The sequence below is a fragment of the Temnothorax curvispinosus genome, unplaced genomic scaffold, assembly GCF_003070985.1.
Source record: "Temnothorax curvispinosus isolate PA1 unplaced genomic scaffold, ASM307098v1 QBEX01004514.1, whole genome shotgun sequence".
In the NCBI taxonomy this organism is placed as follows: Eukaryota; Metazoa; Arthropoda; class Insecta; order Hymenoptera; family Formicidae; genus Temnothorax; species Temnothorax curvispinosus.
Genome location: NW_020214294.1, coordinates 1 through 14,214, shown reverse-complemented (window position 1 = coordinate 14,214; position 14,214 = coordinate 1). Strand labels below are relative to the sequence as shown.

The 14,214-nt window shown below is 42.7% G+C and overlaps 1 protein-coding gene across 1 annotated transcript; it reads right to left on the bottom strand.

Moving 5' to 3' along the window:
- Positions 1-3,098: 3,098 nt before the first annotated feature.
- On the bottom strand, positions 3,099-12,965 carry LOC112453551 (protein stoned-B-like). The gene is made up of 13 exons (XM_025014346.1): positions 10,196-12,965; positions 10,099-10,106; positions 8,706-9,809; positions 8,132-8,584; positions 7,894-8,056; positions 7,470-7,668; positions 6,390-6,884; positions 5,939-6,173; positions 5,632-5,800; positions 5,249-5,363; positions 4,613-4,931; positions 4,107-4,317; positions 3,099-3,901 (listed from the first exon to the last, which is right to left on the bottom strand). Exons 1-13 carry the CDS (start codon positions 12,907-12,909, stop codon positions 3,760-3,762), a joined length of 6,327 nt encoding a protein of 2,108 aa, XP_024870114.1. The 5' UTR covers positions 12,910-12,965; the 3' UTR covers positions 3,099-3,759.
- Positions 12,966-14,214: the final 1,249 nt, after the last annotated feature.

Here is a 14,214-nt window from a genome sequence, read left to right as displayed (position 1 = left end):
GAGATCTCTCTGTATACTCACGTATACGATAGAAACCTCGCATAACACGCCGCCCATTAGTACAACCTTTATCCTAATCTTTGGTGATGCTGCTTTTCTGCCACAAGTCGGTAGCGTTACGTACCGACCGAGAAGGATAAAAATAAAATAATAATGACGAACGTAAACTTACATCTACATTTCACAGCGGGCTATCGCTACAAGCACTTACAGATTAATTATTCGCGATTACTATTACTGCTTACATGAGTATTGTTGAGGACTAGACTTTGCTGTGTGATCTGGTTCTGTTTTCTTTTTCAATGGTAACAATGACTAGTTCGATCAATTTTGAATCAATAAGCGATAATCGTACGAAGTGTTGCGGTTCCGCACATGCAGGATGATAATCCGCCGTTTATTATAACCATCGACAACCTTCTGAAACATTCCGTTGCCGATTCTCGCGAATTTTTTCTCTGTACAGATTAGTGACACGTACATACAATACTAATACTACGGCCTAGCACCATACGTCATAACTAGTACAGATACTAGTTATATGTTCACCGCTTAAACGACTAGTTAGGCCATTTATTTCTGCATACCGCGATCGACTTGCGTAACGCGGATTTTCCTACCCCCTATGTAACGTACAAATTATCACAACTAATTATATTACAACGAAACGATCGAGCGACATTGACTTAGGACAGATTGTTAGGATGACCCATGTTAGGACGAGGAGTCGGAATCGGCCGACCCATCGAACGTGTCTTGAACTCCCGTCTCGGCGATTTTCTTCGTCGCCGAAACGTATGCTCCCGACCCTTCGTCCCGCGTCTGCTCAATTGTCAACTGAACGTACTCTCGCATGTGACTCCATCGCATTTACCACATTCACACTGAACTAATATTACACACGCAACGAACACCGTCGTTCTAGAATTGTCGATAATTCATTGCTATCCGCACACTACCTCACAGACTCTAACCGCAGACTCTACGACCTAACAAGCTAAACGAAACGGAGAAGCGGTACTATGCTTCTATATGTCAAATTATTTTCCCTTTAATTATTTAGTTTTTTTTACAAACAATATTGTGCACGAATTCTAACGAGATGTTTTGTGAAGTGTTCACCTGCAAGATTATTATGCGGACGATCATTATAACGATTGGTTCGAGGATCGGAAAGAAAAGTAACGCTCAATCCCAAGTCTCAAGTAGATGTGAGAATCCCGGTGATTAAAAAGCGAGAATAATATTCACAGTTCTCGTTTTGAAGATATCAGGCAAATTATCTTTTCAGTCTGTATGGCTCTGATTACCTTACCAATCGCTCAGCGTGCGTTTGGAGATCAATATACTGTCTTGTAAACCAAATACTTTAGTCTTTGTTAATCTATAATTGTTTTTTTTTTTTTCAATTGCAACAACGATTGGTTCAGCCAATTTTTAACCGATAAGCGACCGCACGAAGTGTTACGGTTTCGTATGTGCAGGATGATCATCCACCGTTTATTATAACTATCGAAAAACTTTCGAAACATCCCGCAGACTTTCGCGAATTTTCTTTCTATATAGATTAGTGACACGTATATGATATGGTATTAGTAGCCTATAGCTATATTGTTTACTTCTTGGCGACTTGTTGCATACCGCAATCGACTTGCGTAACGCGGATTTTCCTACCCCTATGTAACTAATTATTACTAATTATTAAAACTAATTATATATTACAACGAAATGATCGATCGACGTTGACTTAATGACAGACTGCCCATGCTACTGCGAAGAGTCGGAATCCGAATCGGCTGGCGCATCGGACATCTTTTAAACTTTCGAACCGGCGCGTGATCTCGGGGATCTTCTTCGAAATCACCAAAACGTATGCTCCTGGCTTTCCGTTCTGCGTATGTTCAATTGAGGACAAGACGTACCTCTCGCAAGACTCTTACCGCATTTACCGCATTTACACCGAATTAATATTATACACACAACACCGCCGTTCTAGAATTATCTAAACCTAATTGTTGACCTCATTCTTGTCGGCACGCTGCGTCTGTCTCACAGACTCTAACCGTAGACTCTAACTATGATAATGGATTTATAACTTAATTTATAACTAGTATCTACTAGCGACTAGATAACGGTACACAAAGATCATCTATAAGCTCAAACAATGAGATATGGTCGTGTCTATAAAATAATGATATCTAGGTCACATTGCTCTCTGATCGCGACGACGACGTATTTAACGATATATCTTCCTTTTTGGGTGGTCTCCCATTTCAATAATTCATGAAAATTCGATGCTAGATTTAGGAACGGTTCTTGTAATTAAAAGTTTTTAAATATTTAAATGAGAACTTCAGTTCTACGCATAATATGCAAGTGAAAAAATTACCGTCTCTATAATATAAATCAGAAAAATTTAGGTACTAGATAATCCAAATGATCTCTCGAATATAGGATAGGCAATTAGGATACGCTATCTTTAAAAAGTACACAGCACGCGAATGTTCTTTTATATCAACAATTTCAATTAATATTGCATATATCGATGAGGATATCGATAAATCTTTAAAACCCCATGAACGCATTTCACGAACGCAAAGCTTTCCGTCGCGAGTGCTCTATGACTTAACAAGTTAAATGAAACAAAAAAGCGGTATTGTCCTTCCATATGTCAAATTATTTTTCTTTAATTATTTAATTCGTTAACCACTATGTCGCGCGCGAATACGAACGAGATGTTTTGTTCGCCTGCCAAATTATTTTGCGAACATTGATCAGGGGCCCTATTCTCGAATCGTTTTCATGAAACTCGCATGCGAAATTCAATGCTTTTCAAATAGAAAGTCGCATACGAAAATCATTAGGACAGTCTCGAGAATACGGTCCCAGAGCGATTGATTCGAGGATCGGAAAGAAAAGTTACACTCAATCCTAAGTCTCAAGTAGATGCGAGAAACCCGGTGACTAAAAAGCGGGAGTAAGGAAATAAATGTACTAATGCCGGGACACTTAAGACTTATGTCTAGACACCTTTATCATTTTAGTTTTTAAATAAGCATAAATAATTAAAATTAAAGATAAAAATATAATACGAGAAAAATATTTTTATCTTTGATTTTAATTCGCGTTACAACTTATTTAAGAACTAAAATAATAAAAATGTCCAGAAATAGACACGTGTCCAGGCATAGATACATTTACCTTAATGTATATATTTACAAGTCTCGTTTCAAAGATGTCAGGCAAATTATCTTTTCAGTCTGTAATATGGCTCCGACTATGGCCTCACTAAGCATATGTTCGAGGATCAATATGCTGTCTCGTAAATCGAATATTTTAGTCTTTGCTGATCTGGTTCGGTTCTTTTTTTTTCAACTGTAACAACGACTAGTTCGGCCAATTTCGACCGATAAGCGACCGCACGAAGTGTAACGGTTTCGCACATGCAGAATGATTATCCGCCGTTTATTATAACTATCGGCAACCTTACGAAACATCCCGTTGCAGATTCTCGCGAATTTTCTCTCTATACAGACTAGTGAGACGTACATGATATAGTACTAGTCTAGTATCATACATATAACCAGTGTAGATACTAGTTATATGTTTATCCCTTAAATGACTGAGTTTAACGGTATGTGAAAATTTCTATACCGCGATCGTGACTTACGTAACGCGGAGTTTCCTATCTTTTACGTAACGTACTAATTATTACAACAAAATGACGATCGACGTTGACTTAGCGACGGATTACCCATGTTACTCCGTAGAGTCGGAATCGGAATCAGCCGGCGCTTCGGGCGTTTCTTGAACTTCCGGCGTGGTCTCGGGGATCTTCTTCGCAATCGTCGCCGCAACGTATGCTCCCGGCCCTTCGCCCTGCGTATGCTCAATCCCCACTCTATAATGTTTTAATAATACAGTATCATCTGTGCAGTAACATCTGAGACCAGCAAAAAAGGATGCTAAATAACTAGATGAATCATCTTCTTATAAGAGCATCAAGTGGTGCATAATAATCGAATAATTTATAGACATACTGAGAAAGTTTCGCACTTTTGCTTTATATGATTTATCTAATATTGGAATAATCTTTCTGAACTCACCTGTATTCGTGACGCGACAAATTTCGGACGTACTTTTCTGGGGGCGCGTCACTGTCGCTGTTCTGGAGGCTGACGCTCCTCGCGGTCGTATGGGACACCTGCGTCGCCGGCATCGTGAACTCCACGTAACAGTATTCCGAGAGATTTTCGGGGATCTGATCGTATGAAGTGAGAGCCATACGGCAAACCAGCTGATGCGTCGTATATGCGCCTGGAAATAACCGCAAATAACTGAAATTGGACGAGAGCCAGCAGAATCGTTTGGGTGATGATTTGAACACGCAGTATATTTAAACCATTCCGCGTGATGGTTCTACCCTTATGCAGAACCAAAATATTCTTGCGTTTAGCAAATGTATCGTTGAGATTTCCCGAATCCTTTTTTTCTTCAGTTCACAAAACGGAATAAAATAAATGGAAGTTTCTTTAACATTAATTGTAAAATAAATATAAGAGTTAGTAATGAATCAGTTTTAACTGAATAAATAGAAAAGTATAAGCAATACCTTGCCCCTCTTTCGGCAGCCTGGGCATCCTCCATACAATGGCGCGATGTTGATGCTCGTATTTCGCCTGACCGGAAGTTACCTCCATCAGCTGTGGTTCTAATGTGTCGACGGCGCCCAAAAATCTCTCGATACCCTTAATCTTTCCCGTTCTTCTGTGCGCCGATTTCACCGAGCCATACCTGAAGTGTTTCTCGACCCTGAAGAGATAGATCCAGCACTCAGGTATAGGAAAGCGAACCATCACGTCTTCGCATGGTATTTGGCCTAGTTTTCTAGATGCAAAACCAGGCACGAGAATATCTGCTCTCAACTCCACCTAATAATAAACGCATAAAAAATGATGTAGTATCAACAAACACATCGTTATGAAAGTTTGCCACGTGTTGTAAGAACAAAATAAAAAATAAAAAGAAATTTTAACAAAAATTTTATATATAAAGCTAGAATTTTATATAAAGATAAATTTTATATATAATATTTTGATATTAGAACAGAAATTGACAATACTACCTAATATAACAGATAGAAGCAAGATACGATGATGGCTAAAATCAACAAGTCTCCGCTTTTATTTAAATACTGGAAAGTTTACTGAACGGAAAATTTAGTGAAAATATGAAAGAACAAACTTACTTTGTTCCCAGTAACGCACATAACAGCTTTTAGCTGAAGCGGTAGTTCCCTATTTTTTGGCGGTCTTACGCGAAACCGCATCAATTCAATGTAGCATGCATCAGGCGGCTTGAACCTTAGAAGATATATGTTAGTAGGATATTAGAATAGTTAGTAAAATATAAAATAATTTTAGTTTTGTAGTTAAAACATACACGTTTGTTAAAGACGAGCCAGATTGTATTAATTTCTTAAAATAAGGATAATTTTATTCGTCATAAAAAAAATTTAATCCTATCACGATTGTCATGCTTATTCGTAATTGCGAACAAGAAATTGTTAGAGTTATTAGCGTTCATTCGAGGAAAATCGTATTTATCGTTTTTATTACCCTAAATACGTACTTTATTATCCGCGATTTTTCATACTCGTCCTGTTGAACGCAGGAATGAAACTCAACGTTCTCTAGACGAATCCATTCCTCCGTTACGACGGGGATGATATCGTGCCTACCAACGACTTCTTTACCCTGTCGCCACATATCATTTATTCCTAATTCTATGTCGGGCATACCTAAACAATGAATTGAGTTTGTTTTATGCGTAATTGTAAATTATAAGAACGCATAAAATATATTTAAATAAAAATATTTTTTATTTAAATGTATTTTAGAATATAGCACAATATATTCGCAATTGCTTAGATATTTACCGGAAAGGAAACCCAGGAAGAAAAGACGAACACGCGCGATCTGCTTGTCTACGTGACCCTCCGCGTTCTGCTCGACATACACCTCATCCACGACTGTTACCTGGACCTCCTCCATTTTGTAATGTAAAGCCCGATCGCGATGAGCCGATAACCTAAAGAGAGCTTCTTCGATAGCGCAAGAAAATTGTTTCATGTCCTCGTAACATTGGGAACCAAGTTTGAATAACTGAGAGATCTGTAAGCAACATGAAATATTTAACAGAATTTAATATGAATTGCGGCTTATTACATACTATATTAAGTTTGTATATTAAGCTTGTCATTATTATATAGCGTTACTATAGAAATTGAGCCTTTTACGATAATTACGCAATACATACAGATATATTAATCGCACCGATTGACGTTCATTTAAACGTGTGATTTGTATCGAGAAACTAAAATAATTTACCTGAGGTGCGTGTTCGACAGGAAGACCCAATTTCTTCAAATCACTTCCAAACTCTTTGACGCCTTGATAATCTCCTTGAATAGCGTACGCTGCAAACTGGCTGAGTTTGTTTGTGATTCTTTCAGCCTTCGTGACCTGACCAGGTCGCACGCCAGGCCTCTCTTTATAGAAGATGTATTGCAATTTTACAGTAAAGATCTTCCCATACTGATCGAATTGTTGGGCGCCAATGTCTGACACCGAGTAACAAGCGAGCAGAGGTAATTCTTGAAAAGGATCTCTGTCGTCTTTATTGTTGGACAAATGAAGGATTGGATTGTCACCCTGGTAAACCAGCTTGACAAAGATCTTCTTCCAGAAACGTTGCCCCGTGATCTTCTTCTTGTTTGGCTGTCGCAACTGCATCTCCCAACCGTCGCCGGTGTAAGTTATCCTCGGGAAATCCTCGAGCGGTTGGCTAACGTCTTCGTCGAACAAGGGAGTAGGCGGGGTTTCCTGAAAAAAGAGAAAAAATTATAACTAAAGATAGTTTCAGGTTCAGCAGGTTAAAAATCGAAAGAAATAAAATAAGCTAATAAACCACAAACCTTGTGTGTGATTATTCTCTGTATTATAACTTAAATAAATACGTTAATAAATATAAACATTAATATGTCAAACATGTGTACCTATTAAAGTCATCTTCAGTGCGTTGATACAAACAACGGAAATTTGAACACACAAATAAGTCGCTAATAGAGTCCAAAAAATACGAACGCAAGTTGAAATTTGTTACAACGCTTACAATTTTTGTAAGTATAGTACTGCAATTTTCTTGGCTAAACCGTTTGGTGAGTCTTGGGATGTAGAGATTGTACCGCTAATTCTTAAAATTGCTACGTCAAATTTTCTTCTAAACAAAGAACTGGAATGGACCGGAAAAAATTTAAGTAATGTTGAAATTCTAGGTATAAGAGTCAAAAATAAAAAAGCTACACAATTTAGAATCATGAATTTATAATACATTATTGTTAAATTTAACAATGTTGCGAATAAGAGAAAAAAATGACAACATTCGATAGTATAATTTAGTGAAAATACCTGAGAATCCGTCCTAGCCATTTCGGCTGTTTGTGCAGTTTCGGATACCACGGCGTCTTGCGCGATTCCGGATTTATCGAAAGGATTAAATCGCGGCGAGGAATCCGTATACGCGGCGATCTGCGGACTTTTCGGCGGCGGCGCTAACGTAGGTACAGGTCCGCCTTCCGTTGTTGTCATCTGATCTCCTTCTTTCGGTCTAAGAGATAAATAGAGGACTGATTAAATATGCATTAATGTTAGAAATAGTATTGCATTCTTGAATCTAACTGTGCTGCCAAGTTAAGCCATAGTGTAAAAGTCCGTAATTCTTCGACGATCCTACTGAATATAATTTTATAACGACCAACATCAGAAATAAATCAATCTCAAATTTTTTTATCTATGATTTATCAAAAGTCAGTAATTTTTTCCTTTGACTCACTTGATAAATACACTGAAATCGGGCCCTTCGTCCGACTCCGCGGACTCGGATCTTTTCACTTTCGTATCTGGCGGTGGAGCCGTCATACTCAAAAAAGAATCGAAACCGTCGGATTCTCCAAAACCGGTGATCGCCGATCCACCTACTGACGAGTCTCCCCAAACTGAAGGGAAAATGGTTATTGCAATAAATAGTTAAGTACAAATATAAAGTTACAAGCTAGCGTTTGTCCACCTACCGTCGCTGGAGGTATCCATAGCGGTTGGTCCGCCGCCGAAGGGATCCAGGAAGGGATCTTTACCGTTGGTTTCCGGTTCGGCGGCCTTATCGAATTTCGACGCGAAAGCATCGAATGAGTCGCCAGTATCCTCGATCGCTTTCGTCGTAGCGGCGAAGTTATCTAACTCTTCTTCGGGCCGGTAAGCCTCGTTTCCGGGGAACTCCGTTCCAGGGGTTGGACTGGTGGAGATCAGACCGCTGCTGATCTCCTTGGTCGTTTCTCCGAAATCACCCAGTAAGTCTGAGGCAAAAGCAGGCTGCGTGATCTCCGACGGAGCAAATAAGGGCTGAGCTGCAGGTGCGAACGGTGCAGCTGCGGGCGTGGTTTCGGCTACGCCGAAGGGCGTTGCCGTGGTTGTGTCGGTCATAGAGAAAAAGTTTGCATCAGCAGCGGTGGAAATCTGTTCTGTTTCTATAAGAAAAATATAAAGTTACAATATACAAAATGTAAGATATTAAAACAATATAATATTATTCTAGATTATAATTTTTCTTGTTTTTCCATTCACAAGTAAGAGAAGAAATCTTTTAACCTTGGAAGAGTTCAGCGGTTGCTGTCGACACTGGTTGAACAGGAGCAGGTTCCGCAAGGTCCAAGACAGTGCCGGATTTTTCGACGTCCGTTTCTATGGCTGCGAAAGGAGTCGCAGAGGTCATTGAAGGCCGCTTCTCGCTACTGATGATATCTTCCGGATATTCCATATCAAAGGCAGCTTGCGCTTGCGGGACCACCGCCTCCTCGCTCATGCTCGCGAAAGGATTATCCTTGGTAGTGGTGGCGGTTATCGGGGCTCCGGTGACAAGACTGGTAGTACCCGTGGTGGTTATGGAAGTAGAGAAGATATAGGTTGAGGTGACATCAGTGTGCGCGTCAAAAAGATCCATGATATCTTGATTCTTCGGCGGCTCGATGACCTTATCGTCCGAGATCAGATCCGGCACGTTGCTGTCGACGTCCAGAAGATCGGCGAAGCTGTGCTCCGGGGTGGGTGACGGGGAGTGCATCAGCGTGGGGCTGGGCGTTCTGGTTGCTTGCAAACGATCCAGAAGGTGGTTCGAGGTAGCGTCCATTGCTCCCGTAACCGACAATATTAGATCCTTCGTGTTCTTAGAAGCTGGTTGTACCGGTGGCGGTATCGGTGGTGGTTGCGGCCTCGGCGGGGGTGGCCTCGATGGCGGTGGCTTTCCGTTTCTCGACGGAGGTGTCGCCGCCGGAGACGGCTGCGGTGGACTGACGACTGTCGCCGGTTGTTTCTCGGCCGTCGTCGTCGTCATCGTACCAAACAGGTCCACGCTCGCGTTCTCGGACGTGACGAAGATATTGGATGACTGGCTAGTGAAGACGTCGGTTGCTGGCGTATTTGTGTCGGTGGTCGCTCCGAATCCGGTGTCCGGAGCGGTACTTTCAATGCCAAAGGAGGCGAACGGATTGGTAGAGTCGACGGACACTGGTGGTTCGTACGTTTGCCCGCTGCTGAAGTTTAAGAAAGGATTCTCGCCTGCGCCGGAACTTGCCGAATCGGTGAAATCTTGAAGGAAAGGATTGGAAGCCTGCGGGGGCAAGCCGCCCCCCGGCTCCGCCGCGTAATCATCCATTAAGAACGGATTTCCGCCCTTGGGATCCATGATTGAATTGGCTTAGAAACTCCGGTCAAGAATTAACTGTAACAATTGTTGAGGCTTGAGCGAAATCTTTTGAACTGTACTTCCATCAGAATAGAATAGACTAATTTTAGACTGTTTATGTCTATTCTATGCGTTCTAGGCAAATATTTCTTGGTACAATTTCGATTCGTCATTCAGTGCAAATATTTTTCGAACTCTTCCGTTTGATCGTAGTATGTAGAGATTATTGATGACGTATGTAACGAGTAGAGAGTATGCATTTAAATAATCTCTTGTACAGTTTCAAAAGAGATAGTTAACGCGCACATCTATGTTGAACGGCTCAACAAACACATAGTCAAAAGATTATTCTAAAGGTTCTGAAGAAATGGAGCTGTATAACGACTGACGGTATTACTTCATCAGTTCAGATTCGAGCAGTTTCAATTCGGTCCGTCCAGGCTCGATAGTAGCGAAGCTAGTGTCGAAGGGATCCACGTCGTCGTCCAAAGTAAAATCTTTATTCTGCATCGGCGTCAACACTTTGTCGCCGGTATCCTGCCCGTCTAAAAACAGAAAGTCTTTAGACTCCTTTACCTCGTCCGCTCTAGGATCGAAGTCATCGATTTCCGGGACTGTTGAGGCAACGACAGGTACCACGGTGGGTAGATTGATGGGTAGATTAGGACGCGGCGGTGGTTGCTGAGGAATTTGCTGCAATTCACTCTCCAGTATCTTCAGCTCTGCTTTTCCGGGCAGGATGTTCGTCGCGATAGAAGTGTCAAAAGGATCCAAATACAAGATTTCCTCCTCTTCCGCGATAGGTTTGCTCTCGATCCTAGGTGTCAGAGGTTTCGCGTCGACCTCGACTTCCGCATCCAACAAGCTCTCTTGCCTCTGAGGTTTTCGTTTCACGATCACTTCCTCTTCGACCTTTTGTATCAGCGACGATTGTAGCTGCGCGAGCTTTAGATTGCTCGGCGCGACCGAGGTGGCCGTGAAATCGCTTTGTCTCCTAATTGGTTCTGCGGTAGACCTCGGATCGAAGTCGTGGTCGCTCAAACTGTGAGGCAGCTTAGACTCCTGCCTCAACAATTCCGATTCGATGAGTTTGAGCTCTGTTTTGCCCGGCGCGACGTTATTGACGAAACTAGTGTCGAAAGGATCGACATCTACTTCGTCGTCCTCTATCGGCAACGACTCTTCTATGGATTTCTGGGAATAATACGGTGTCAGCGGTTTAGAGGGTAGTGTCTTCTCCTCTTCGGAAGTCGCGAGAAGGTCAGGTCTCTTCGACGGCGTCGGCAGTTCAAACGCGACGGTCTTGATCGGAGCGAGCTCGAGGACTTCCGGCCGAGAAGCTTTTCTCTCGAAATTCGTCGGTGCCGCTTCGATCTTCTCGTCTTCCTCGAAGTTAACGTCGAACACAGGGTTAACCGGCGCGGATGGTCTAAGTGGCGGTGGTTTTGCGGGCAATATCTTTACTGACTCCTCATCTTTCCTCGGATCAAAATCGCTGTCGTCCTCGACGTAGCTGCTGGATTGCTCGCCGAGCAATTCTTTTTCTAAGACCTTGAGCTCTGTTTTGCCGGGTGGAAGCTCCTTTACCGCGGACGTATCAAAGGGATCGACGTAAGTGATTTCCTCAACAGGCGCGATCGGTTCGTCCGCCAACTGGCTAAGATCGGTGGTCGAGCCGCCTAGCAGATCCTTCTTGGATGACAGCAAAGTATCATGATTGTCTTTCTGTAAAGTATCACGATGGGTTTTCAGCCGACCAGTTTCGTAATCTCTGATTAAGCCAGCGGGATCGGTCAGTGATATGGATACTTCCGAGACGGGCAGCTCTTCGAGCTCCTTCTCGATAAACTTCAGCTCTGTTTTACCTGGTAGTATGTTATCCGCGAATGTAGTGTCAAACGGATCGGCTTCGTCGACGAAGGTCGCTGCCTCGAAGCTGGCCTCAATTATCTCCGTCTGAAAATCGGTCGTTTCAGGCTCTTTCGCGGCGAATGGATCATCGGCCTCCTCGAGACGAGTCGACTCATTTGGCGTGACGTTTAGATCAAATTCAGCGTCATCCAAGTCGGGAATCTCCTCCAAGACCGTCTTCTCCTTCAGAACTTCGAATTCGGAAATATCTAGCGGACCATTTGATGTCTTTTCAGTGGTCGTCGAGGTTGTACTCTCCTGAACGGGTGTTGGAGTGACCGGGCTGACTGGCCTTGGAAACACAGGCGGTAATTTCGTCAAATCAACCGGGATGTCGGGAAGATCGCTGTCATCATCCAGCAAAGTCTTCTCTACTTCTGTCGGTTCCGCTGCAACGGCTTCCGCCGACGGCTGTTCCGCCTCGTCAAAGTCGTCCAACAATAGATCCTGCTGGATTCTAGGTCGCCTGCCTTTGGTGATTTTGCACGTGCTTACATAGTCGATCCTTCCCGATAACACCTCAACAGCATTGCCTAAGCTGACTAGCTTGTTGCCCTTTTTATCGACTGTACGGAGAACCTTGTCGGCGTTGGTGGTGTCGAAGGGATCGTCCCCAGCTTCCTCCTCGGTCGGGCTGTCCGGTATATAAGCTAATTGAACATCGATATTCTGAAGAACGTCGACGTAAGTGGTGTCGAAGATATCCTCGTCGGCGGAGTCCTCTTGCTCATCCTCGTCCTCCGGTACTTCTACGAAACCGTCCTCGTTGACAAACGGTTTGCCCTCCTTCCTTTCTTGACCGTCGATCTCCGGCGCGGCCTCGATTGGGTTACCCTCCTTGTCGAAGCCCACCCACCTCTTTGACGATGATTTGTCCTCCTGCTTCGCCGCCTCGTCCGGTTTTTTCTCTTCCAACGGTGCCTTTCGCTGGAAGAACGAGGTAGACTTTATCCGATCGAGGTCATCCTGAGTCTTCCTCAAGACCGAATCGACACCAGCAGTCAAAGCCTGGAACTTCTTCCACTCGTCAGATCCGGTACCTTTAGCCGCTTCGCCGGCCTCCTCGGCTTTCTGTTGGGCCTCCGCCCGCTCGCGCCGATAACGCTCGAGCTCCTCCGGATCGAACTCCTCTTCCTCCGCCCCCTTCTTGCCCTTCTTCGGCTTTTTCTTCTTCTTCAGGCCCTTGGCTAACTTGTGCATCCTCTAAGACCTACTGTGGTGCGTGAGAGGCTCCTGCAAATAGAAATCTAGATTACTCCGCGAAAATGTCATTAAAAAAAATTTATTCTGTAATTTGTGAAGAATTTATTAATAGATCTGATAAAAATTTGCAAGAATCACTCTCTTGGTTTTTGGGAACTAAATAATTAATTGTGTTTTTTACAATCAAACTGTACAATCTTACGAATAAATGTACAATGCAAAAATAAAATTCTATTCTATATTTTGGGATAAATAATTAAGATTTCTTCGTTGTGCTATGTTCATATGTATAACTAAGACGCTATAAAAATGCTTTAAAAATCATATGGAGTCATTGGAAAGAAATCTACGTCTCGGAATAGAGTGGCAATGCGGGATCATTGCCAAAAGAGGCCGATCGATCGCAGTGCAGTAACCGAATGTGTTTTTCCCCTCATACTTGAGCCGTTTGATAAGCGAAAATAGCGATCGGTCGAAATAAAACGGAATATAAGAGTTTTTCGGAGATATGCTCCACGGACGACGTCTAACTTCCGTACAAATAACCTGCCAAACCCGTCAAAATCGTCGGAGAGATACAGTTAAAGCTTTGTATAGAAACCCGATAGATTAAATTCGCCGAGAGAAATGTTCGCGTTACATTTTCAGAATTCCAACGAGATATTTCTGTCGTATTTCAGTGACATTCGATGACTCGTGATAGATTCGGTAACAATGCGATGTATATCCCAATGAGAGAACGGCTGGAATCCTACATTATTGAACTACAACGCGCTACGCAAATGTCGAAATAACAATTCACAAATGGTTTCTCTAACGCATCTCATGTTATTATCCTATGTTAAGCTGGATATCACGAATGCATTTTGATAGATTGCAAATCATACACGCCAACTTTTATAATAAGCTTATGATCGTACAACACGTGCGTATTTGCATTTTAATTGAACACACGCCGAACTTTGCGAGTGTCGATAGAATTTAATTAATATACCGGCCGGCGCCGGCGTGCGATGCAGCAGCGAATCATCAATAATACGATAAACGTAGTATAGTATTTTCTATTTTAAGCTATTTTTTCGAGCGACGAGCCTCGGGAGAAAAAGCGTGAACTAAAGTGCGTCCCTTGGATGGAAGAGGTATTACGCATATTAAAGGGGATGGAGGATAAAGCGGCACCTCCTCTCGGTCGTAAAACTCTCAAATGTGTGACACTTTTGTCTTTTGTACGTGACCCACGTGCTATGCATCGCTCTCCGCGACGGTGAGAGCACCCTTTTACACGCACAAACCCCTCGACGT